The sequence below is a fragment of the Symsagittifera roscoffensis genome, chromosome 6, assembly GCF_963678635.1.
Source record: "Symsagittifera roscoffensis chromosome 6, txSymRosc1.1, whole genome shotgun sequence".
In the NCBI taxonomy this organism is placed as follows: Eukaryota; Metazoa; Xenacoelomorpha; order Acoela; family Convolutidae; genus Symsagittifera; species Symsagittifera roscoffensis.
In genome coordinates, this window is record NC_087067.1 from 45,248,851 (window position 1) to 45,276,750 (window position 27,900).

General features: G+C 33.0%; 1 protein-coding gene across 6 annotated transcripts; it reads left to right on the plus strand.

Annotated features, from left to right (window-relative positions):
* Window positions 1–1,788: 1,788 nt before the first annotated feature.
* On the plus strand, window positions 1,789–27,206 carry LOC134847819 (glycine receptor subunit alpha-2-like). 6 transcript variants are annotated; one of them, XM_063865043.1, is made up of 2 exons: window positions 1,789–1,886; window positions 25,432–27,206. In XM_063865043.1, the coding sequence occupies exon 2, from the start codon at window positions 25,732–25,734 to the stop codon at window positions 27,040–27,042; it is 1,311 nt and encodes a 436-aa protein (XP_063721113.1). In that variant the 5' UTR covers window positions 1,789–1,886; window positions 25,432–25,731; the 3' UTR covers window positions 27,043–27,206. The 6 variants fall into 6 exon arrangements, with proteins under 6 accessions (XP_063721113.1, XP_063721112.1, XP_063721109.1 ...); XM_063865042.1 differs by lacking the exon at window positions 1,789–1,886 and adding an exon at window positions 5,334–5,548; XM_063865039.1 differs by lacking the exon at window positions 1,789–1,886 and adding an exon at window positions 6,264–6,402.
* Window positions 27,207–27,900: the final 694 nt, after the last annotated feature.

A 27,900-nucleotide genomic window follows, 5' to 3' on the forward strand; every position in this document is an offset into this window, starting at 1 on the left:
AGGTTTTTGCTCTGTGGGGAACCCAATTTTGCACAATGGCTGGTAAAATTACTTTTTTTTACGGTTGCGCAGAGCAGCTAATAAAAATCGGTTTCGAATTTGTCTACCGAAATCGGGTATGTTTCGGCCGTGCTCGACCTATGTTTCAACTGTGCTCGACTTATGTTTCTACTTTCTCGACCGAAATTGGGTATGTCTCGAAATAGCTCCACCTATGTTTCGACTCTCTCGAGCGAAATCGGGTTTGTTTCGACTTTGTGCTCGACTTAATATTGCTTCTCGACCGCGGAACTTCAATCGCAAAACTGCACGAGCTGGACTTTGAAAGTCGAAACATAAGTCGAGCGTCTCCACCCGGGTAGCAGTCGTACAAATTTTATGAGAAACACTTTAGAATATTTTAGTAAAAAAAGACAATCACAAAGTTTTCTTATCAACTTAGTATAACTCTTACATAGAGCCTAATTAATCTCTGCGCATGTGTTGTGAGGTTTGCTAAAATCTTAGGAACTACATGTTTATCAATTCATTATTTCTGTTTGATATAAATCTTTTCAAATAGGATTATTTGATCGCAAATCTACTCTTATAGGTTTCAGTATGTCTAAGCATGAGATTAGACCTGTATTTTGTAGCCTAATCTGTTAATAATCTGAGAATCTAACATATGCCATTTGATAATGACTTTAAAATTTCAAAGTTGGCTCGAAAATGATGTTTTTATTTCAAACTGTTGAAAAGGTAAAACGATAGTCGTCTAAACTATTTTTGCTTTATACCATACTCTAGCATGCACTTCAGAATATATTCCATGTTTGCTGCTAATATCAACCACATTTTTTCATTAAATCGAATCTATAGACGTGTCTGTCTCTTCAGCTTCTGCAGATTGAAAATTACAACAGACAAGTCGTTGTATATTGACACTTCAGAGCAGCAGTTGGCGAGTTACACTTAATTAACTCCCAACAATTCACCTTCTGTGTTACTATTGATTGTTTATTTCAGACAGTGTTAGTTTTATACGACCGAGATATGTAATTTGATTGACGTTTTATGCGTCTAAACTTAATACTTTATGTTGGTAACAATATCTTGGTGAGGGAATCAGGAAACGTAGGCGAAAACCGAACTAAACACGACCCATTGCATTGAATTTAGACGCATATGCTAACTGCAATCAAAAGAAATGTGACCCCTAGACTAGAAAATTAGCACTTGCATTCAAGTATTGTAACTATTTTGTGAACAATTAGCGAACAGTTTCAGGTGCCGTAAATTTTTGAAGTTTGAATGCTTGTTCCCAAATTTGTCAGTCACAGTGATAAAGAGTTTTCCACAGAGCCACCGGTACAAATTATAACATTTATTCATGAAAAAATTATAAGTCGAAAAACTGAAAAAAAGTTGTCAGATTTTTGTTTAGCAAAACCAAGAAATTCCCGAAACAGTTTCAAATTTCAGAATTTGTATTGGCGTTTGGCAACCATCTGCGCTCCCAACTGGTAAAATATATCACCAGATCTTAGTTAAATTTGCTTCGCCCTTGTCTCGACAGAACTTTACGGCATTTTTGTATCTCTTTAAAAGAAACGCTATTGCTTTAACGTCTTCGCTTTATTTGCAATTGATCTTTTATCTAGCATGGGAAAAACGGTTTTGATCAAAAATCAAACAAACGATAATGGAAAATACATAATTTATGCATTTGCATTTTCCAGTTCGGTTGTATTTCAAATCGTTATCTTCCAAAATTATTTGGTTTGACCGGTTTTGAGGCAAAATTTTAATAGTTTCTGCTATTTTCAAGCTTTTTCTGCATTGCGTTATTTTCTGTCTAATAAGATGCGTCTTATTTATTGTTGCCGAATTTTAGTTTACCTTTAGTGAGATTTCAGTTATTATATCAAAAACAGGGTGTCTAATAAATTGAACCAAAAATACAATTAAGAAAATTTAGAAGAAATTGATCTGTTATCGGGTGTGGAGATTGCTCACAGACTATATTCTTTAAATTTCAGTTCGAGTTTTCGTGAACGCCATTCAATTAATTGAAGTTGAATCGTTAGAGCTGTAGCACAGTTTCATTTCAAAATTGTTTTAAATTTTTTGATATAAGGCTTTTTGTTCCGACTTTCATAACGGAAGTAACGGAGTATTTGTGCTCGGGTGTTTTTTTTTCTTCAGACAAATTTCGACTTTTTAATTAGCCATTTTTGACGAGATTTTTCTATATCATTCAAAACGTATTGTTGTCCTGAGCTTGAAATCGGAAAATGACTTCACCTGTGATTAGTTTTTGTAAAATTTTGGGGGTTTAAAGATTGCTATTTGGCCAATTTGGGGCAACTAACGCGCGATATATTTCGATCTATTAACGTGTAATCGGAGATTTAATCCGTCTTAGAAATCTTTCCAAATTGGTTGACGGACGCTTATTTGCCCTAATTGATTTTTTCACTAGGAGCGAAATCTACGCTATTGTACTTTACATGGCGTATGGGGGGATGATTTTCACAAAAAATTTCAAATAAAAAAAATGTTTCATTTTATTAAATTTAATTATTTTTTCATGTTGTTACTGCTCCATGGACCTTAAAAGGCAGTCGGAACCTTCACGGCTTCACCCTGATACGAACAGTCTTGTTAACCATTTATAATAACAAAACTTCTCGTGTCAGAGAGAAGCCTTTTGTGTTCCGACTGCCTTTTTAGGCCTATGGAGCAGTGTTTGCCTAAAAAAAAGTTGATAAATTTTTCAAAAAACAAATGAAAAAAAAAACTTTTTCTTTGTTTTGGAAATTTTTATATTCCCCAGAAGCCCCATAAATTTCGCTCCTAGTAATGTCTCAATTATGTCAAATAACGTGCTTCAACCACTTAGGAACAATTTCAAAGACGATTTACATCGCCACTTGCACGTTAATATCGCGAAATGTATCACGCGTTGATTGCATCAAATTGGCCAAAATGGTCAAATTGGCAACCTGTAATCCCCCTTTCTTTAAGAAATACAATCACAGGTAATTTTTTTTTTAAATTTGAGCTCAGAACAACAAAACAACACGGCTGATTTAAAGTTAATTGTCAAAATGTCTGGAGAAAAAACCATCCCGAGCACGCAAATATATTGTCAGTTTCTTCGAAAGTTGGAACAAAAATTTTTATCTGTTCGAGGTTATTTTCATCTTTTAGTGTGTTTTCATCATAAGTATAAACGTCAGTTTTATACCAAACAGTTATTGTCCACATTGCGTTTTATTCATATCGCCATTCGCTTGTCTACTTTCTGAGCTCCCCCCCCCCCAAAAAACATGAAAACCAAGACCGCATTTGTCGCTTTATTTAAATTTTGGTGGGTTTTGAAGTAATCAAGGCGACAATACTATCCAAGTAAGTAGGCATTGGCATACTTGAACATTGAAACAGAGGATAAGAGGGCTCGCTTTTTGTGCTCATATACTCTCCCAGCCTGAAACTGAATCGGAACTGCAAGTCCATTTTTTAAGTAATTTTCCAGCCATTGTTTGGGATCTCAACCTAGCCTTGATTATTTTACTGCAATATACACAAACATTTTTAAAAATTTGATTTTTTCTGATCATTTCCAGATTTTTCTATCAAAATACTTCACGAAAAAACAATTTCTCAGAAAAACCAATAATTTTTTAATTTTAAAAAAAGAACAAAGGTGGTCTAATTTTTTGTTTTCTGATTGATTCCATTATTAAAAAAATAAATTTTATTCCATTTGCCCTTTTAGAAAATAAAGTTTTATTATGTACTTCTAATAGCCTGTATTTCAGATCCTACGAATCAAATACATTTCGAGGTTCCGTAAATAAGTTAATGTTGTAAAATTCACATTTTACAAAGGAGGAGTTTGAAAAGAGACAAGACTGCTCGTATCAGGGCAAAGCTCTGAATGTTCCGACTGCCTTTTAAATAAGGTCTATGGAGCAGAAATAACATGAAAAAATTAAATGTGAAAAAGAAAAAAAATTAATGTTAATAAAAAAAATGAGATTTTTTGTGAAAAACATCGGTCCACACGCCATATAAAGTACCAAGTGATAAATTTCGTTCATTGTAACAAACTAGTTATGGCAAATAAGCTTCCGTTAACCAATTTGGAACGATTTCTAAGACGGATTAAATCTCGGCTCATGCGTTAATAGCACGAAATTTATCGCAGGTTAATTGTACCAAATTGACCAAAAGGCCGATTTTTAAACCCCCATAATTTTACGAAAACAGATCACAGATAAACTACATTTTCAAATTTAAGATTAGGACAACAATAGTTTTCGATTGATATAAGAAAATTCCGTCAAAAAAGGCTAGTTAAAAAGTCAAAATTTGTCTGAAGAAAAAAAAACCCCACCCCGAGCACAAATATTCCGTTACTTTCGTTATGAAAGTCGGAAAAATAACTGCGAAGAGCTAGAAGAGTTCCAGCTTGAATAACTCAGTGTAAAAAATTGTTGTGGCCTACATTTGCACAGATTTTTTTCTTCTAATAAATTATGCTTTGATATAAAAACAAAAATTGATAATTGTGGTTTTGTATGAAAATTTGAGATTGGACTACGCTATCAAAAACTGTTGCTTTGTGATTCAAATAATTTTTTGGACCCAATTTTTTAAGCATAGAAATACGTTTCCGATCAAAAAACCTTGCTTGATGATTCATTGGAGAATCATGATTGAAATATAACTTATTTAAATGATTCACATATGAAACATGGATGCAAATTGCATTGATTTTTTTTCATGAAGCATAAATGAAACCTACATGAACTTTGTTCATCTAAAGCGGCTGAAAAAAATTGATATTTGTGGATCAAATTTTTTAAGGTAAAAAAATATTTGAAAATTTTTGAAAATAAGTTTTGACTTCAAAGCATTTCCGTTTCAGCAACTCTCAACTTCTTTGTTTAGGTCAAACATCATCACGGCGTATAATGTAGTTTATATTTCCATGTTCATACATGTGCCATCAATGTTTATGAATTTGCATATTTATTTGATATTATAAAAAAGTTAATGTATGTATTATGACTGGCGCGTCCCTTAATGTATCAAAACACAGCAAAAAAACGGTACATGCATGATTTGCATGGCAACTTCAACCTGGGAAAAAATAAAATGAAAAGGGTTTAGATAATAATTGAGTTCATATACTATTTAATATTCAGACCAGGAAATCTCCAGTGAATCAAATTTTCTAGTTTTTAGTTGTTCTCAATATGATACCACTGTTTATAAAACGCTAAATGTTCCGGTTATACCTCATTTTGCTTGTTTATCCCCTAAAATAGACAATTGGAGATAGTCTTATGCAGATTATACAGATTTTTGACTTTTTTCAGCCTCTCAAAGTTGATTATGAAGTTATCAGGTGGCTGATTACAGTTACGTCAGTTTTTGTTATTGTTTATCATTTCTTCAGTTGTTTTTGGTACCAGCTGAAAACCATTGCTATTCTGGTCTCAATAAATTGACAGTTGACCACTTTAATACTTTTTACTCAATTTTTCCAATACGGGTTAAGTCAAACAAAGTTATTTTCAAAATTATTTATTACTGTTTTGTGAGTAAAAAAGGATAACGTTATAAGTTGAAAGAGGTTAACGTCGCCTTCCCAAATTTTTTTGAGAGCGCAATATCTCTGCGCCCCAAATTTGACCCCTTCCTTCTTCCGCCCCCCCCCCCCCCCCCACATACTATTTTTGGTTTTTCCGCTAAATTTATTATGAGATACCTTTTGATCTTATAAAGTAGATGGAATTGAGATGACTTATGAAGGTGATTAATAAATTTTATCAATTTTTATCCAACCAATGGTTTACTAAGTTGAAAAAACCAGTCAGAGTTTTTTCCTAAATCGAAAAATCAGATTCCTAATCGTTTATATATTGAAAAGCTTATGAATTTAAGAAATTTATTTATATGTCTTCAATTTTTGTTAGTAATTTGACAAATGAAGAGCCTCTGGTAATCGGAGCGAAACAAAAAGAACGCCAACTTTTGCCACATAAATAACCCGGGGATAAACTTTACATCATGTGAAAAGAAAGTACGGCCCTCTTTTGATATGAAAAATTCACGCCTCAAGCCAGCGGAAGGAAAACACGACACCTGAGTGCATTAAAACCTCAGTTGATTTGCATAAATTATGCTCCCGGGTGGGTTCAAAAAGTACATCTGAAGGACATTGTCACTTGGGCTATCAGTTTCCCCTACAAGATTGCGAGCGTAAATGTAAACACATTTATATCGCAGCAATTTTTGGTTACCTTAGTTCCATTTGGTTTGTTCGAGGGCTTATTGTTCTTTCAATTTTTTTTCTTGAATTTCTCCTGGCAAACTGCGATTGCATACTTCTTTTTGGTTTCTCTGGTAAGACAATTTTGTTGCAAAATCTGAATTGAAAAAAATTCTCGGGGAAATCATAGAAACAGTAGTTACTCTATTTTTCCTTACAAAGTTTCATAAATTATTATTATTATATTATACATAAGGCTTCAAAACATTTTATATCAAAAAATGTCACAAAATAGTACCAAAGGGGTCAAAAACCTGCAAACGCGCGTCCACCCAGATCCCCTTCCTAAACTTCTCCCCTCTCCCCGCCTGAACTGTTGATATGACATAGCGTGTATATCTAAATTTTCAAATGGGACCGGACGTCACATATAAAATCTCAGTTTTCAGTTCTGATAAAAAAGCTGATAGTTGAGGTTTGATTTGAGACAAACGAAATTGTGAGGCATATTTATTTTATCAATTAAGCAATTTGGATTTTTTCCCGCTCGCATCAATTCCAAGTTTCAAGCGTTAATAAACTTGGAATTGATATGGTGCTTTTTGTAGACGTGCTTTTTGTGCTTTTTATAGACGTTGATTTCTATTTTTCACTTACTGTTAGAAGCTTTCAACTAATACGAGAAGATTATATGATGATTTTAGTAGCAAATTTACTAAAGTTGAGAAAAAATTGATTTCAATCAATAAATAATCAATTATAAACACTTTTTTTGTAATCAAATTGTAATCTATATTAATTTTACTCAATTATAATCAAGTAAACTTTTTCAATCAACTTTTCAACCAACTTCTTTTCAACCATTTTTTTTTGATATAATTTCAATCGATTATGGTCAATTATAATCGATTAATTTCATCCAAGTTTCCAACTCAAATATTTTGCACAAAAAGACTCTTTTAATCGATTATGATTCCATTTGTCTGCCCACCTGGTCTTCAACATCGCATGTGAAATGTTTATAATTTGTGCTTTTTGTAGACGTTGATTTCTATGAAAAATGCAAAAATTGTTTTGAAATGTTCTTGTTTCCATTCGAAATTATAACGTTTTTTTTTCTTCTTCCTTAAATTGTTTCATGATGCACATTTTGGGTTTTACAATTACCAAAATATCAGTCATTTGCTGTAGCTTCATTTGGCAAATTTATTTGGAAATTATATTTTTCACTTACTGTTAGAAGCTTTCAACTAATACGAAAAGATCTCTATGAAATTTTTGTTTCGTGGTATATATTTGAGTTCAGATGAGTCAAGCTGTGACTAGGCATCTCATTTTTAGAGATTTTGTTATTTACAGAAAAAAAACCCATAATTTTAGTGAGACAAAAATTTCGCAATATAGGAGAGTACAATTGATTATAGTTGACAATGATTTAATGAGTTGTTTGTATAAACTAGAATGAAGAATAATTAATTCAAAAAAATCTTTAGTCTCGTGGAAAATTTAACAGTTTTTTTCGATTACATATCCTTTAGACAACTAAGTTTGGTTAGTATAAATAATTATAATTGTTTAACAAAATAACATTATAATCCTTCATAATCGATTAGTTACGCCTAACCTTGGACTCGGGCGGGCTATGCTCACAAAAAATTCAAGCTGAACTAGTGTGAATACATAGATTGACATCGATGAATCAGGCTTTGATCAATGCTATTTCAACACTGTTCAGTAAAAATTTTAAAAAGAGTGAAAATTTTAGAAAGAAAAGTTCAGAAAAAAAATTTTAAAAATAAAGTTAAATTTTGGTTGACTTGCTTGCGCAAACATAAGCAATTTTCAAAAAGATCAACAAATTTTTTAATGTCCAAGCGCTAATTCTTCGATGCCTTATCGCCGATTCATCTCTGACTCATCATAGAACATCGCTGATTTATCGCTGGCATGATTTGCTATTTTACATTTTTGCTGATTCAATGATTGATTCATTTTTACACTAGCTGATTCATCCACAATAGATTGCTAGCTTATTCTAATTTTTTCTTCGATATAAAAGTAAGCAACTGACTGTTGAAAAAAGAAGATAATAATAATTTTATGAGTGCAAGTTATTTATGAAACTAATTTAAGCAAATATACGCAATGGAAATCGGAATACACTAATCTGCGTATATTAATTGAAACAACTGTTTAAATTGAATCGTTAGCAAAGATTTTTACACCATCTGCTAGCTCAGCTATCTTATTTGAGGAAAAAAATATTTACAACTTAGATAGAGTGTTAAGTTCACTCAGTTGTTTTTCGATTTCTAAGAAAATTAGTATTTGACCACAAGGTTTGTTCACCCAAGTTATCAAAATGAATCAATGGGTTTGGTGGCAGTGTTTAAGCCAAGTTCTATTATTTTCCACCAATCAAAAAATAATTTTTGTAATTTTTTAATGTATGGGCATTTGAGAATAAGCGCTGAACACCTGTCAAAAACTAGCACGCTTTACTCTATGCTTTACTCTAAGAAAACTTTTGAGTGACTGTTTTTTATTGATATTTGCGAATGATGATTGAACAACTGACAAACACCAACTTGTTTTAATCTTTTCTGTAAATTGACCTGGGTAACTTTTCTTGCCGTTTATTTTCAAGATTGGGAATTGTTTTTTGGAAATAGAGCTGAAAGGTTTTATAAGACTTGATTTGGAGAACTAATTCTGCTACAAAACTTTAGCCAAAACTATTCGCCTCAGAAGTTGTAAAATAGCTCTCATGCTCATTTATATACACAAGAATGATTTATCAATCATTTTTTTTCGAGTTAGTTCCAGGGCTTTTTAAGGTTAATTGCGCGCATCTCAAATTAAAGTGCAACGACAACAAAAAAGTCATTCTTGACATAATTTTTTTGATACCCTGAGCTTTATTATTCGACTAATGTTTTTAAACCTCAACTATTATTTTTTGAAAACTTGTCAAATACTTGGTTAGCAAATTTGTGAAAAAAACACAATCAACTTGAAGTTTACCATGGAAAAGGCTTCAACTGAAACTGGAAATAATATACACGTCAATTGAAACGCACATTGTTTTTAATCATTAGTGAAAACAAAGTGCAAAAAAATCATATAAATCAGTGAATATATGCCTTTTGTACCCTTTTCTAAGTATTACTTTTAGAAAAGTTTTGAATTCTAAATGGAAAATCATCTCTTACTCAAAAATAGGTATCATTTCTTCTAGAAAAAGTTAAACTATTTTGGTTCAACTGACCAGAATTGGTAGCGTAGCAAACAGTTCCACAAAATTACAAGAGACTTTTATATTAGTGCAAGCAGCGAGGAGAGCTTTTTCTAGGCCAACTTTTTATCTGGTAACTTTCAAACAGTTGTTTCGCTCTTAGATTTCCAAAATTGTATTCCATTATATCTGCTGCAATTTTTAGATCAACTGTACAGTTCCTCCACCTTAAACCAATCTAGGGGGAGAAAAAAGGTTTTGAGTATAGCCTAGGTTTGTTCAAAGTTACATTACGAGGCCAAATTGTGCTTTTTTAATTGTAAGCGGATTCCGCAACAGCAAAAATCAGTTTTGTCGCGGAACCCGCATTATTGCTATTTTTGTTTGATCTTCCTTGCTTTTTTGGATTCCACGGACATTTAGCTAAAACACGGTGTTGCTCAAAATTGCTCCAAAACAGACAATTTTGCGGAATCCGCACCAAAATGTGTTGAATTCGGAACCTGTTTGTGAACAAGTTGTGAACAGTTGTGAATCCATGAACAAATATTAACATAAGTGTTTAGTAAACTTAAGCTGTCGCGGAATCCGCAGCTGTAAGCTGATTCTGCAAATTGTAAGCGGAATCCGCAAACTGTAAGCGGAATCCGCATAATTTTGCGGAATCCATCTTACATTTGCGGAACCCGCTTACATTTGCGGAATCCGGAACATCTACCTATATTCACTCGTAGCGGAATCCGAAACAAAATCAATGTGCCGACAAAACTTGCGTTACAGCTATTTGAACGCGGAATCCACTGAAATTACTCAAAAAATTGAATTAAAACTTTAATCTAGGTAATTAATAGCATGCCGATTCAATCCCGCATAAAAAAGTTGAAAACAATTTTATTAGCGCGTTTCTATGAAATATATATTTTATACAGAAATATTTTTTAGAATAAACATAAGCTTGGCGTGGGTATTCTACGATAGTTCACTTGGGCATTAGGGGGGTAGATGTACGGTTGATCCCAAATTTTTCGACTCCATTCTTTTCCCACGTTGTTCAAAGATCAGGTAGAGAAAATTTTAACCTTAAGTTTTGTTGATGCCTTGTTACTTTAGGTGAGGAGATCCAAATTTTTTTCCTTGAACTTATGTTTTTCAAGTGAAACTTGATACCTCTGAATCGTTTTAGGTTTGATAGCTCAAAACCTAGAGTTTTAAAACTCATTTTATGGATAATTTAGAAGAGTTAATATCTGAATTGAAAGGGTTGTCTCAATTTCAAGGCATTGGAAAATTTCAAAAGTTTGCTGTTTAGGGGATATTATTGATTTTTAGATGTTTTTCAATCAAACAAGATGCACGCCTTTTGTTCTTTTTATCTAATGGGAACAGTGAACTGAATTCCAATTTTTGCTTTTTTTGCCATGATTAGAAAACGTTGTCTGGTTAGATTAATTTTGATTTGTTTATTACTTTTGCTTTGCTTATTTGTTTGGTACTTATGGAAAGTTATTAGATTCAATCACAAATGGATGCCGCAATTTATGACTAAATGCGCACTCATTTGGTGGTCGAAGGAGCAAACTTTTGCAAAATTACCCCGCCATTTAATTTCCGCTCCTGCAGTAACTGGTGGCTTATCATTGATTGTACATCAAATCTGTATATTTTTCAGTAGACCATTACGAAAAATTATTACTCATCGTTTAGGTCAAATAAGAGAGAAATACTAAGTCGTGATTGGATTTAAGCTGAACGAGGACAGATGTTTTTTTAAACAGAATTTTCAATTTGGTCAACTCATTTATCTTTTATCAATTATTTTTATTCAAAAAATTTTTGCAAAAGATGATTCTCCGCAGGGCATTTTATTAAACAACAACTTTCAGGTGAGTTGCTTACATCATTTTCAAAATCAGCATCAAAAAATTCTACGTCGTAGCTCAAATTAAACAAAGAAACATCGCGGGCAAAACAAGACATTCCCACCGCTGGCTCATTGACAAAAAAAAATTTCCGAAAAATTTTAAAAATTTTGCCGACTTTTTTCTTTTAGGTTGATCAATTTGATTTTCCGAGCTCTCCCAAAATAGTATAAGTACCCTATTCAGTGAAAAATTTTCTGAGCCGCAGGCAAATTTTTTCAAAAAAAAACAGGTAAAAAAGGCGTTTTTAGGCACTTTTTGGAAAATTTCGACCAAAAAAATGCGCGTTTTTCGGCGCGCGCTCCCCCCCTCAAAATCATATATATTCTTTTTTACAATCACTGATACAATTTTGTAATTAATCATTCAAAATTACCATGATTTGTTACAAAACTTGATTTAGAAAAAAATAGAAAATTTGATAAATTCCGAAAAATGTACTTTGATTTGAAGCTGAAAAAACAGCTTAGTTTCAAGAGTATGAATTCTAGGGGTATCAGTTCTAAGTAAAAAAAATCAAAGTTTTACTTGGTGGTTTTTAAGTAGTTTTTTTTGCTATAAGGGGTCAAAAACTTGTTTATTTTTTTTTCGTTTTTTATTTTTATCCACTTTTTTTTGTTTTATGACATATCCCTAGCTGTTTTAAGAACGCATTTTTTTAGATAATCGTTAGTTATAGTTTTCGTTGCTTTTTCTTTACATTGCTTTTTCAGTTTTCACTTTTTTAGCAAATTTCAAAATTCACACTTTGTTGAAACTCGTTAGGATTTGAAGTTCATTTCGAATAATTTTTTTGGCGTTTCAGAATTTTTTTGGGAGCTTTAAGTGAAAATGATCTCAAAAATCAAATCGTCAAATAATTACACGCTTTTATTTCTAGCTATCTAATAGAATTGAAAAGCAAAAAATTTGAAAAACTTTTTGCATTCATTTTCTTTAAAAAAAACAATCGCAAAAAGTGCAAAGTTGTTCATTTTTTCATTTATCCCCGTTTATTTTATTTATTGAAAATAGGGATGTGTTCAATATTAAAACCAAATGTCTAACCTTAGCTAGTTTGGCCTTATTATTCCGACTTTCGAAGGTGATTTGGGGAGTCTTTTTTTTCAGAACAATAATACAAAAGTTGACGGCGAATCGATCACAAAAATTTCGGATTAGCGAGCGAATATGCATGCCTTTGCCTTAAATGCGGTTGGAATCGTTCAATTAATCGTTATTAGTTTCAACGCGATTTATTCAGACGAATTATCTCGCAGTCAAAATTGTTCCAAACTGAAATGAGGCAATCTAATTGGTCATTCAAATTCGACTCAAAATTAAGCACTTTGTATCTAATATTGGCGGTCCAAATTTTTCAACTCATCAAAATTTCAATTAAAAAAAATATTCGAGATCTGCTAAGAAGCAGTCTGAATATTCAGGGTTTTGCTCAGATATACAAGCAGTTCGACTGAATCCACTGCTATCATGTTAGAAAAACGCAGTATAACACCCGTTTATAATACTAAATTGGCCCAATTAGCTATTTTCTGTTTCAAAAATTTCTGTCAGGAGCGCCTTGTTTAAAATTCAAAACTGACTGAATTAAAAGCTAGTCCGACCGAGTAGAAAAAACATACCGTCTTTTTCTTTGAAAGTCGTAACAATAAAATTCGAGAAGGTTCTCGAAAACTCTAAAAAAAATTTGCTTCATTTTTCTTTACAAATCAGTTTCGATTAATCATGTTATAAATTATCAGTCATTTAGATTATGCAGTTCATTGACCATCATGTTTTGACCAGTTTTTCTTACACGGAATTTCCATAGGGTCGTCTTCAAAGGGTTGTTTATTTCTGCATTAATTTCCTTTCGTGTTTAGAAATAAGTCGTTATCAGTATGTTTCATTCTTTTTTATAAAGAAGCAAATCCAACAAGACTGCTCGTATCAGGGCGAAGCCCTGAAAGTTCTGACTGCCTTTTAAGGTCTATGGAGCATTAATAAGATGAAAATTTTCAATGTAAAAAAAATTTAAAAAAAAATTTTGAAAAAATTCTGGATTTTTTTTAAAAAAACACCCCCCCACACGTCATATTAAGTACAAAGTGATAGATTTTGCGCCTATTAACAAATCAATTATGGCATATAAGCTTCCTTGAACCAATTTGGAACGATTTCTAAGAGGGATTAAATCTCGCTCACGCGTTAATAGCGCGAAATTTATCGCGCGTTAATTGTCCCAAATTGGCCAAAATGGCAATCTTTAAACCCCCATAACTTTACGAAAAATGATCACAGGTAAAATATCTTTTCAAATTCAAGCTCAGGACAACAATAGCTTTCGAATGATATAAAAAATTACGTCAAAAACGGCTAGTTAAAAAGTCGAAATTTGTCTGAAGAAAAAAAAAAAACACACCCCGAGCACAAATATTCCGTTACTTTCGTATCGAAAGTCGGAACAATAACATCCACCACACTATTCTCTTGCGTCAAATTACAGGAAGTAACCACTGCAGCTTCAAAATTAAAACACGTTGTTTGATCAAAAGAAATAAATTGTTCAATATTCTCCTCCAGTTGACGAGAGCGATCAAATAATACACCAACAGTTAACTGGTGGTATATAACCAGTAAATCAACTACCATAAAAACCAGCCGAATTTGATTTATGTATATGTTAGATAAATATATTTTTTTTTCGACTTCAACGATACAATTGAATACGTAGCGGACATCACAATCTCACCATAATAATCTTGTTTCCTAATTCTTGAAAATTAATTGTTGATATACAAAAATGGATGCTCTTAAAGTGCATTCAAAAATATCCAGCCAAACCAGAATTGTATCTAGAATCTGAATTTTTCACGAGGGGGGCGGGTTTTCAACAAAAATTTCGAAAATTTAGTTGACCTTTTTTTCTTGATTAAAATGAATTTCCGAGCTCTCTCTTGCTATGTAGCATACAATTACATCATTCACGCAATTTTCAGTCATATGACGTCTCTTTTCGACTGTTTCAAATGTCTGCGCAAATTCGGTTGGTTTTTTTTTTCGGCTGGTTTTTTTTTACTCATAAATAACTGTAACGGCAACTCTTTTGAAAATGCATAAAAATATAATCCATTTCAGTTTTTTTTTTAAGTTCAAAGAAAACTGTTTCGACCTGATATTGTGTATTATGTATATAAATAATCCTAACAATGCGAAAGAAAAGAAAAATTTTCGGATAGTTCCCTTCTGCTGTAATTTAAGTTTTTATTGAGGACTTTTTTGGTATCGATTTGAAAAAAATCTATTTTTAGAGTTATCTATTTTTACAAAACTTTCATTTTATAAAAAATCCACAACTTCGCTGACTTTATAGTTAGTTTTTTGGCATTATATTGCATTTCGGACTTCTGTCCAAAATTGATGTCTATGATCTGACTTTTATATAGCCGTTTTTTGAGTTCAACTGTTTCGAACTGCTTTCGACATTGTGTTTTGCTATGCTTCAACCATAATATGTGTTCGACTATGCTGTGACCACACATTGTGTGTCATTTTGTCTCGGCCATTCTTTGTGTTCGACTATCAAGTGTTTCTTTCGACCATGATTTCGACTTTTTTCGAAACAGCGGTCGACCGAAAGGACTGTTTTTGACCACGATTTGGGCCGAACAACGTCTGTGTGTTCGACCGAATTAAGTCAAAAACAAGTCAATTACCTCAGCCGGAACCATATATCTTTGCCATTCTTTTGATAAAAAAAAATTGAGAATTTTTTCAACGCAGTGTGAAATTTTTTTAAACGCCTAAACTCATGTGAAAAAAATATTCGCCTTAATAAAACTCCATCTTATTGTTTGAGACAGTGGGAACAAAAACCTTCTGCATAACGAATACTTTCAAATTGCTTGAACTTTGCTTTTTTCTTTCTATGACTTTAAATTACTCTAGCTTTGTAAAACAAACATTGTTTCAGCACATTTGGTCTACCTCGTGGTAGTACACAGTGCCGAAAAAAATGTTGTTGACAGTTTGACAGTTCCGAAAAATAGCAATTTCTGTTGGCACTGTTGAATTCTCAAGTGGAAGTTTTTGTTTTATATGAACGCTGACAGTAATTACAAGATAAATTCGATTCCTACCATGTTTTTTTAAGCTGTATTAAAAGAAAACGTTACAAGTTGGTCTATTTGAACCCTGGGGAAATTTGAAACAAGGCTTAAACATGAAGTTGGCTCAGAAGTTCTGACAGAAGTAAATTAGTTGTCCTTAAAAGTTTAATGCCTATAAGTCGATTTTATCAGAAAATAATTTCAGTTTAATAGATGTTGCGTCTGTTGAGAGCGTTAAATCTTCATTTATAATCTACCATTATTTCATGCCAACGATAAAATGAAGCTCTTTTTAATCGATTTTAATCAATGCAATTGGTACGAAGACGTTGAAATTGCCAATTTGACGAACAAAAGTTGCAATTTTTTGCTATGAGACAAAATGTTTGGCCAGGGTTTTTGTTTGCCGAGCCTAAATGCAAAAAATGTATATCAAAAAGATTTCCACAATATAAAAACGCACCGGAATTATATACAGAACCGGAATTTGCACCGAAGTTTTATCAAGAGTTTTACATTTGGGGAATAATTTTGCTGGCATACTGCAATTGAGTGGAGCGGTGGTGAAGTGGGCCCACCATGATCCGCGAGGGTTGCATGAGTGTGCGGCAACATTACCCAGGGCAAAAATAGCCAAAAATGCATGTTGTTATTAACCAGGAACGCAACAACGTTTCACAGTGAGGAGCTGAACAGCTTGTATTTTGGTCCTTTTTTTCTTTCCCTTGTGGATGAATAGTCTTAACGTAACAAGTAAGCATGACGAAGGTTCTCCGTGGCGCTAATTTTGTGAGCCAGCTGACCACCCCTTTAGGTTTTTCAAAACAGCGGGTGGTTAGCATGATTAAAAAGAATGGTGCAATTTTCTGAACTTCTGATAAAAAAAGTCAATTAAATAAGAAATTTCCAATTCACTTGTGCTTTCACGCTGAGTTGCAAATAAAAAGAATGATTAAAACGCTCACAGGTAGGCTAAACTAGACATGACAGACAAAATGTGTACTGTTTTTTTATAAGGTGGGCACTAATATAAACTAGGATTATAGCCAATAAAATTAACCTTTTTATACGAAGAAAACATTTTCAGGTCATGAATTAATTTTAAAAATAAAAAGCGCCGCAGATAATTTTTGAAAAAACGCCTCCAAAAATGTTTTTTTTTTCAGTAGTACTTACTCTTCAGTTAAATTTAGTAAATATTATCACGAAGACGCCTTTTGGAATAACTTTGGGGTTGGTAAGCCGAAAATGGATATCGTAAAAAATACGAAACGGGAGCGAACTTTTCTTGGCCTGCAAGGGTGCCAACCTTCGGGGTTGAGGCAATACAAAATCAGCATTACTAATCCCCTCAAATCTACGGCGATCTAATATTTTATTTTAAATGTTTTTTATTCCATTACCTTATAAGGATATTTTGCACCATGACATATTATTAGTCAAGATTCAATCAATCAACTTGTTTTTTTTTCTTCTTTCAGATTTGAAATTTGATAACCTTGATCTTCGTTCAGATAAGAAATTTAATCACACCTCAAGCGGATTAAGTCTATAGGACCAAATTTTAGAGCTAATTTTTTCATTATATTTCCAACATCTGTTTGCGATATTAGATACGCCAGAATAAATTGAGTATTTCCAGCCAAGTTTCCCCTTCTAAATAGTCTTCAAGCCCTTCCATCTTTTGTTTGCACCTTCAAAAATCGATGTACTTGCCTGTCAATTTCTCATTCAAGTAATCTAGCAGTAATCTAGTTTTTTAAAAAATAAACATTGTATATTTTTTTTTGAAAATTTTCAACTAAACAGTAGTTGCACCAGCTAACTTTAAACTCAAAAATCATTTTACTTTTTTAATTCAAACAATTTAATTTTTTTTTGCTGTTTCTGATAGCATGTGAGAAAGATTGAAGTAGTCGCTTACATCACTTGGCTCGTCTGCAAAAGTGAGTAAGAATATCTAAAATTTATTGGGCGAAAAAATAAATTTTTTCTTCATGCTTGGCAACCATAGCTGCTTACAATGTGGTACCTCAAACTACGCTAAAACGCATTGAGAAAGACACTAAATCAGATTCTCCTGAGTATCTGTCTTAACTGTGTCTTTCACAAAACTGATAGCGCAGTTTTGATGTACCACGATGTATGATCTACTGTGGCCATCATTAGCAAAAAATTGCCTTCTTACTAAAATTAACTTTGCGGGCGGGGGAAGGTCTGGTGGGGGGGGGCGGTGGTTTTCCTTGCTCTGATCACGCTTTTAGTTGGAGACAAAAAGGAAAAATTAATTGAAGTGATGGCTTACTGTACTGTTTTTTTTTGTCTTTGAATTTATAAAAGTAAAAAGAGCCTGTTTTTAACTTTACTTTATTGTGCTGGTTTTTGAAGAAAATGCAGCGTATTTATGCTGAAGATGGGTTTTATTTAGTCAAAGTTCGATTTTGGAAAAAATTGAGGAACATATCTCGGTGTTATTTTTTAAATTCGGACCAATTCAGACCAATTTTCAACAGAATTTTCTCTCAGAGGTATTGATCCCTTGATCTTCGTGGATCTCGCTGAGTTCGCAAACCACTATATTATCCTGACACAGCGCTGGATAAGCTACTGGTTTATATTTTGATGCTCAAAGTGTATCGCACATTTTTTACGCGTGGCACATTGACAAGCGCTGCAAATCGTTGCAAATTTTAACAAGACTGCTCGTACCAGGGCGAAGCCCTGAATGTTCCGACTGCCTTTTAAGATTTTATGGAGCAGTAATAACATTAAAAAATTAAATGTATCAAAACAAATGAAAATTTTTTTTTTCTAAAATTTGAATTTTAATATGAAAATTATCCCCCCACACGCCATATTAAGTAGAAAAGGATAGATTTCTCTCCTTGTAACAAATCAATTATGGCAAATAAGCTTCTTTCAACCAATTTGGAACGATTTTAAGACAGATTAATTCTCCGCTTACGCGTTAATAGCTCGAATTATATCGCGCGTTAATTATCCCAAATTGGTCAAAGTGGCAATCTTTAAACCCCCATAACTTTACGAAAAACGATCACAGGTGAAAAATCTTTTCAAATTTGAGCTCAGGACAACAATAGCTTTCGAATGATATAAAAAAGATTCCGTCAAAAATGGCTAGTTAAAAAGTCGAAATTTGTCTGAAGAAAAAAAAAACCCCACCCCGAGCACAAATATTCCGTTACTTTCGTATCGAAAGTCGGAACAACAATTCTTAATAACTCTGTACACCGCTCTCAACACTTCAAAATTCATATAATCATCCTAAAATTCATAGTTTGTCAATATTTCATTAATGAAAAACTAATTCAGACCACCCGACTCGAGCTTTTCTGTTGATAATTAAGTGTTTGGCAATTTTATTTTCAAAAAAGAATCTGACCCTCTAAAAATCAAAAATATTGCAAATTTATGTTCGTAGAGGATTAAACTAGATTATATGCTCAAAAACATCCATTAAAAACTTTTGTTTTGTGTCAACAATATTAGAATTATAATAAGTTGTTTCACTATAAAAACAAGAAAAAGTTAATTTCTTTCCATATAATTGCCTTGTATTTCTGCAGATAATCCCAACAAAATTGATTTTTTGTACCATATAGTGACAATAAAATATATTTTATCGTATATAATTTGCAATAAAAACATGACTCACTGTAAACTTGATTTTCTACTTTGAAACATAAATGCAAATCATTGCTTTAAAATTTTTTTATAAATAGTGGTTTGCTAATAGGGACTAAATATTTCTAATAGGGACTAAGTTAGTTTTTTAGGGACTAAATTTTTTGTTTTTTGAATTTAAGTATATTAATACATGCGGTCTAAAAACAATTCATTTTCTCTCTATTATAATAGAAATTGTTGCCTAAATTGATTACGCTTAATTCGTTATAATGGCAACATTTTTGAATATAACCTATTATTATCCATGAAACTTCGGTGTGGACAGTCAATGGCCAGTCTTGATACGAGCCAAATTGGTATTTTTGATCAAAAGATTTTGCTATCTCAAATTCAAAAAGATATTTAAAAATATATTTCATCTGCGATCATTTTGTCAAAGTTTTAATGATTTGTATTTCGAGGAAGAGCATCAAATTTTTCCAAAAAATGCTTAAAGTTGAACATTTTTTTAAAAACAGTATGTGTGTTACTTTTGTGTTGTGGCTGAAACTTTTTCGAAATACAATTGTTTACTTTTTAACAATAAAAAAGCTTGCAAAATTTTTAGGGGAAAACTGCTGTATAATTTGATAAAAATTGAGGTGAAGGGTATGTATTGTTGATTTTTATTACTCTCAGAGCAACCAATTAACTGCGATTCTTACATGATATGGCATTGGAACTATTTCAAAGAGAAACCTTAGAACAACCTAGAGTTTTGTTAAAGTTGACAAGATACAAACTTTTCGGAATAAGTTGCCAGGAAAACTTTCAGAAGAAAAATAGTGGCCTTTGAAGTTCGTCAAAATATTGAAAATAAACAGAACTCAACTGTCTTGTTTCATTGAATTGTGTCTTGGCGATCGTATAAATAAAACAATAAAGTACCCACAAAAACATAAAATAAAACTATTATACTTATTTATACCATTTTCTGCTTCGACAGAACGGACAATTTTTATTTTATGTACTTGGAGTAAGTTTTTGCCCCTGGCATTCATTAGATGAGATCACTGCTGCCCATAAATTAAAACTGAAGGTAAGCTTTTAATTATCTTTTATAGACAGCACTAAAAATGTTATAATTTGAAATCTTTAGCGCCCCTCGTGTAATTTTAGGAGCGCGGGTCAAAGCTTTTGCTGATTTTTTCCCATATGTGGTTTTTTTTCTACCAGTGGTGTCATACTTCCAAAAAACTTGAAACCATTAGACAATTTTGTCTCGTTTTGATTAAATTTTAGGCGATCTAACTCGTCAATGCATGATTCCTTACAGAAAAAAAAATGATTATTTGGAAAATTCTGTTCTTTTATGGTATTTTTGAAATGGAATTATTCGTTAAACCCAATCAAAATAAATTTTTAAGTGTATTTTTTTTTAAAATTGAACAATGCTTTGCAAAATTAACCGGAAAACTACCTGAAACTTGAAAAACTGATAGCATGGTTATAATCTTGGTAAACTTGATATTCACCTGTCTCTAATTGTTTGTATGTCTGTGGGTATAGTGCTGATTTGATATACCCAGAGAAGATGATTAAATCTTAAACTTCAAACCCGTTCTTCTCAAACTAAATCGGCCCCAATATTTTAAAACGATTCTTTTTATAACCCAACAAAATTTAAGCAGGGTACAAACAGGTTAACGTTGTATATACAGGTATATAATGGTCTGCTAGCCAATCATGAGTTTATCATGCAAAATACCAAATTTTTTATTTGAGAAAACCTTTTTCTGCGTTCTAAGTTAGTACTGGGGATTTTATTTTAAATTTTGAGTTAAGACGTTTGGTTTTAATCTTTCAAAGTAGATTGAATACTTAAATTTTGATACAAGTAAAAGTAAGTTTTTTTTCAAATGTCACGCCAAATTGAGAAGAACGGATTTAAAGCTTACATATTCTTCCATTTTATCCGGATAATATGAATCAGTAATGTATTTTTGTGTGACAATTACTGACTTTTGGTTGAGGCAAAAAATTATTGCGTTGCCTTTTTTCAGCTTGCCATTATTTGAAAGAAATATAATAGCGAATTTTTTTGTGAAATTCTTAATAAGTGAAGATCCAGTGTTTGAATTCACTTTTTCGCTGAATGATGAACAAACCTTTCTATAAAACAGCTTTGCCACTAGTACATTCTAAGTTTGAAGGTAACCTGGCGTGCTTAAAATAAATTTATTTTATAACTTTTTTAACGAAACCTTAATTCAGAGGCGGATCTACGATTCTATCGAGGAGGGACCGATTTTTGAATTCTTTTTAAAAACTATCAAGACCCTAATTTGGCAAAAATTTGTGCGGCACAGGTGATTTTTTGAAAAACAAGGTCAAATATTGTTTTTTATCTGCTTTTTTGAAACGTTTGGACAGAAAGTTCATGTTTCACGGCGCGCGCTCTCCTAAAAAATTAATATATACTGGCTTTGATCGAAAAAAGCGGATGTCATAAAATTATATCCAATTACATCATTTGGTTGGCGGGGGTCTCGAATCTGTGAGATGGAAAAATGATGTCATCCGCCTCCTCCTCCATCTTAAATCCGCCCCTCTTGTCAGTCATGTATGCCTAAGTTATAGGCTTTTTTTTAGATCTTTTTATCACCACGCGATCAAAAAAAGACCCAAGGTTTAACAAACGTATGTAGCTTTTTTAGAAATATGGTCGGAACCTGTCCTACCTGCACAAAAGCAGCTATCCTCGCTGCTATTGTGATCGTTTTTCACTTTAAGCACAAAATTTAACCAAAATTTTTAGTTCAAATTGTCGATTGAGAAAAAATACTTAAACAGTGAAAAGGACTGAGACTCCTAGGCAAACTAGATCACCTAAAATTGAACACTATTTGTTGGACGCTTAGTCTTGATAAAAACCGAAAATTACTTCAATTTAAACCAAAGAGATTTTGACTATTCTATCGATTCCCACTGACATGTCATTTCATGTGTTTTTTAAACTTATATCACATTGTCCAAATGCCCTAAAATTGTTTAATAACGCAAATATGAAAACTTTTTCCTCATATACAGTTTCATAAAATCATTGATTTACTCTATTAAACTGATGTTTAAGTACAAACAATGGCATGTGAGGGGAGGGGGTTTCAAATGAAACGAGAAACTATTTCGAGACTAATTGAAGAGCAGTCATAGTTCTAAGGGAGTCACAGGCTCATGAATATATTTTGCATCCAGTTGGGAATTGGTTCAGGTGACTTCAGAGAAAATCGCCCTGCCGCTTGCTTGTTACGCTTGCTGAAAATTGGAATAAAGCGCACTGAAATTAGACAATTCTGGTTTTTTGAATTCTTAACTTCATGGGAAAGAATCTTGGACAAAAACAATTTTGGGGCAAGAAAATATATCATACATACATCATAGTAGAATACAGATGGTTCAATATTTGATGTGGAGAATGATTGTTCAAGTGTTCAACCGATAGTGATCGCCCATGAATATTTGGCGTGCATTCATAACAGCTCGCAAAATTGCCCTCTTTGAAAGCCAGTGATAAGTTATGACACAGTTACCACTTGCCTTCGTCCAGTTTTTCTCTATTTACCCGAAGCAACGAAAGCGTAGTCTTATGTCAGCCCAAACTGGCAAAAACGGATTTAAAGTTTGTAGTTTTTTCATTTCATTCGGATGATGAATAGCAGCACTGAAATTATTTTTGACTAGTAGTTTGACTGTCGGTTGAGACAAAGGAATCTTTGTGTTTGCCATTTTCACCAGGCCATTTCTTGAGAAAGTTATCTGAGCTTGTAAACTTTGTGAATTTTTAAAAGTCTTAGAATCCATTGTTTGAAGTAACTTCTTCGCTGAACAAACCTTTCTATAAGTAACGTTGCCTCTATTTTATTCTAAACTTGAAGGTAACCTCGCGCAAAAAAAAGTAATATTATTATGAAACTTTTACAACGAAATCTAAAAACAGAGGCGGATCTAGAATTTTATCGAAATGGACCGACTATCAATTTAAAAAAAAAATTTATCGACATTGTTTCAAGTCAACCAAATTGGCTTTCCGAGCACTCCCATAATACTTTGAAGACCCTATTTCCTGTTTTGACAAAAAATTGTGCACCGCAGTCAATTTTTTGAAAATCAATGTCTAACATGCCGTTTTTGAAAACTTTTTGAAATTTTTTTGACCAAAAAGTTATAATTTTCGGTGCGCATTTTCCTTCAAAACTGAAATATATTGACGCTGATCGCCACATAGTTGACGTAAAAAATTTATACCCAAGAGGGGACGCTTTGGTTTGTGAGAGGTCGAATCCCTGAGGATGTAAGAAATAAGGCATTTGCCCCTCCCTCCCGAATCCCCTTAAATCCGCTCCTGCCTAAACCACCAATTTTGACTAGCAGAGAGTTTTTAATTATATTAGCCGGTCATGTTCTCTGTAAAAATTTGGGTTATTTGCATTATCATAGCCTTTTTATTTTCATAATTTTTTCATAAATTTTTCAAAATGACTTCAAACAAAACTTAAGTGTTTAGAAGCTGCAAAATTAGGAAATTATATTATTTTCTGATTCATTCTTGTAGAAACCACCATATTTTGTCAACACTTTTTTCAATCATTGGCAAATATTTTTCTCAAATAAACATCAAAAAACATATGTTTGAAAATAACAAAAACTTATTGCCTTCCAAGAAAAAAATTGTCTGAAAAAGTGGTTATATGTTTCATTTTGAGCTTCGAAAGCAATAATTTTTTCTTCAATTGACGAAGCCTTTAATTTTCTTCAAAAAAGCAGGAGATGAAACAGAGTTGTTTAAAAATTCTGTTACAAAAATTCTGATTCGGTTCAATTTTTTATCAATACAATCAATAGGTACAGTGTTCCAGCTATTGAATTAGCTGAAAGAGCAATTTTTGTAAGCTGAACAAATTTTGACTGAACATGGCTTTATTTTTTAGTTCTCTCATTAAAAAAATATGATTTTTATATGAGGTTTTTTTGTTCTGACATTTTCCCTAATTGCAATCAAAGGCGTTCTGGCGCCAATTCGTTTGGAAGTATGCCAATTTATCATTTTTTGCTAAGCGATTCTAATAAAAACACCTGTACAATATATACTTTACCTTGCGTCTATCAAAAGTGAGTTTACAGAAGCTAAGCAAACACAAATAATTAATGCTTTTCGACACTTTGATTGCACCAAGGCTTCAAATTTTCATGCCTCATTTTTGGCGAATCAACAACAATCTTTTCTGATGGTACTATTGCTGATAAAATAAACAAATTTGGAAAAGTTTGCTTCATTTTTTGGCGAATCAACAAGTCTTTTCTGGTGGTTCTCTTGCTGATACTATATACCAATTTCGAAAACTTTTGTGTCAAAAAAATTGAAAAAAAACTTTTTAAAAGCTTATCAATTCAGATTTAGCTAAATTTGCAAAAATTCGCTCCTGGGGCTTAAATAATTTTTTCAATGACGGAATTTTTTTGATCCCCTTTATGAAATAAAAAAATTGATTTTCCTGATCTATCATTTTAATGATCAAAAATAACATAAAATTTTCGCGATAATCTTTTTTTTTCAAAAATAAAATAATACTCTAGACTCGGTTATATCTTTACCGATATTTCTACAGTTATGGCTTGGATATCAACCCCTGTAACAAGGCCAAAGAAGGTTCAATTTCGCAATTTTGAAATTTGAGCTGCAAAATATATCTATTTATGAGGATTTAAACAAAAAACCCCATTACGGCTTGTTTTACGGGTTTCCCGTCTCGACCTTCTCAGTTTAACGGCTTTTGTTAATTGATGATATATGCTTTTATACTTTAAAACGCTTTCTATGTTAGATCGCCTTTTCTGGTATGTTAGATCGCTAGTCAGCTGCTAGAAATGTTCAATTGATACGCAATTGGCGAGCTACGCTCTTTTCATTTCTCTTTTTTAAAAACAGCGCCACAGCTTTTCACACATTTTCAGCCAATTGCAAAATCTTGAAAATGTAATTTATTTTTTCTTGGTTTAATTAGATTTCAAGTTTTCTTCAAGGGCCATTCACGGATCGAACACGTTCGATCGTCCAAAAACAGAAAAATTATTCATTTGATTTTGAAAACATAAGTTTTCAACTACTTTTAAATGCCGATTGTTCAATAAGTTTTTTTGATTAAGAGTAGTTAATGAAATTTTGGCTGTAATTCCAAGTAAGGATTGAAAATTAAGTGTAATATGGCCCTGAATTAACTATAATGTTTGTTTCAGCTCGGTGGAAATAGGAAGCATTTGCCATTCTGAAGATTTATTCCCAATATCCAGTATTACTGTTTTACAGCTCAAGTTTCCATGAAAAAGTAAACGTTGATTAGTTCATTTTCTTTCTTTCACAAAATCTGAAGAATTCAACATTCCGTCATCTTCATTTTAATTGGGTTTTTGCATTTATTCTTAAACATTAATAGATTTTTAAAATAAAATTCCCCCTAACCCTAAACCAAAACATCCTTTAGTCTGGAATGTAAAAAAAATTGTTAAATTTGACAGACTAAACTAACATTTTGAAAAATGTCTAATTCTATAATTTTACAGATTATTTTGGTCTTAATTATTCCTTCTGTTTATATTTGCACTTTCGAACGCTTGAACTTACGAATTAACGACACTCAGTATAATCGATTCGAATACCCGAAGCTCGGAAAACGAAATATTTCGGGTGGTTATGTCGAGGTATTTATACATGTTGAAAGCTTGCGGGAAATCACCAGCGAAACAACACTGGATTTTTATCTCGTTCAGTTTTGGGATGATCCGAGATTAACTCCGAGAGCCGAGCCCTTGAAAGTCACCGGTCGGATTTTACCCGACAACGTTTGGTATCCGGATACCTACTTTCTTCTAGTTCGGTCTTTGCTCTACAGTCCAGAGGAACAGTATGTCGTCTTCTCAAATAACGGTTCAGTCGAGTACAACAGAAAAGTGCGACTCAAAACTCCTTGCTCGCCGAATGTAATTTTATTCCCTTTTGATGTTGTAACTTGCACCCTGGTGTTGTCAAGTTTCGGTTATACTTCAAACGAGGTCAGCTATCGCTGGAAAGGCGAGGCGATTCACATAGACGAAACGAACAATAACGTCGATCATTTAGGATTCTACCTGCTCGGCAAATCAATTCAGCAATACGACATTCCATACGCAGATGCGAAGTATTCGGCTTTGAAAACTGTCGTCTATCTGAAGCGGAAGTTCTCCGCCTACCTCATGCAGGTCTACTTCCCAGCAGCGTTGATTGTGATTTTAAGCTGGACGGTTTTTTGGATCAATTTACATGCAACTCCTGCCAGAGCCAGTTTGGGAGTCACCACTGTCTTGACTATGTTGACTTTAGCGACTCAGAGCACCTCGCAAAACGCGAAACACGTCAATGGAAAAGTTACCGCAATTGATATGTATTTGTGGGTTTGCTTCGTATTCGTAATCTTCGCCATGCTTGAGTTCGCGCTGTCCGATTTCACAATCCACAATCCGAAGAATGAGCCCAAGAAAAAGAAAAGCCCACGGATGGAAATGCGAGAAACAGTTATGACATTCTCAAGTGACGACGACGACGATGATAACGACCATTCTGTCTTGAAAAACAATTCGGCTTTGCGAGACATCGAAAAGATGGAAAATGGAAAGAAATCGAAACGGAGTTGTCGAAAAAGTCGGGACAAAGAATCGGACAAAAGCGAACAGCCGCAATGTTTCGGAATGATCAACAACTTAGCCAGAGTTCTTTTTCCTCTGTGTTTTTTAGTCTTCAATGCACTGTATTGGATCACTCTGCTGGTTTTGATTCACAAAAACAACCTTGAAATTGAAAGCAGCAAACCTTAAGAAAGTATGCTTTTGAAACTGAAACCTCGACCGCAATTAGATAGTATTATGGTTATGGTGTTCAAAATGTTATAAGTTCTTAAAAAAAAACAGTTATATATATTTTTGAGTTTGTCTCAAGACTGCTGCTCATAATATTTTAAACGAAAGTGTTAGTTGTAGAATTTTTATGCCCGTTACCTAATTATTTTTATCAATTTTCAGAGACAATACAATTTTATTTGAAAAATCGCCCTGTTTGATACTATAAAGTATGAGCAAATTAGAGGATGTTTAAACTTAAAACTTCCCATAAGCTGCAGACTGAAATCAATTCTGCAATTAGTAACTTGCCGTCCAACTTTCAAAGCAAATGGCGTGCTAGCAGGGGCGGATTTAGGGGGGGGGGGTGCGGACTCCCTCTTCTCAGGGATTTGACCCCCTGCCGACCCAAAGGTACTTTTTAAGAAATCCATTTTTGGCCGACCGACCATAAAGTTTTTGGCCGACCGACCAATATATACTAATTTTGAGGGGGAAACGCGCGCCGAAAAAACGCAATTTTTTGGTCAAAATTTTCCAAAAAGTGCCTAAAAACGCCTTTTTTGAACTGTTTTTTCAAAATTTTGCCTGCGGCGCAGAAACTTTGGCCAAAACGGGGACTAAAACGTGCTTAGGGAGAGCTCGAAAAATCAATTCGGTCAATCTAAAAAAAAGGTCGACCATTTGAAAAATATTAATGTCTTGGGCTCAAACGTTTTTTAGCCTCGAAGACTGTTAACATTTGAGATTAAAAGTTTCACTGGCAACTATCTGTAGTAAATTTATGAGAGTCCGAATTTGGGACTACTTTGTCTAATTAAGTATAATTAACGCGAG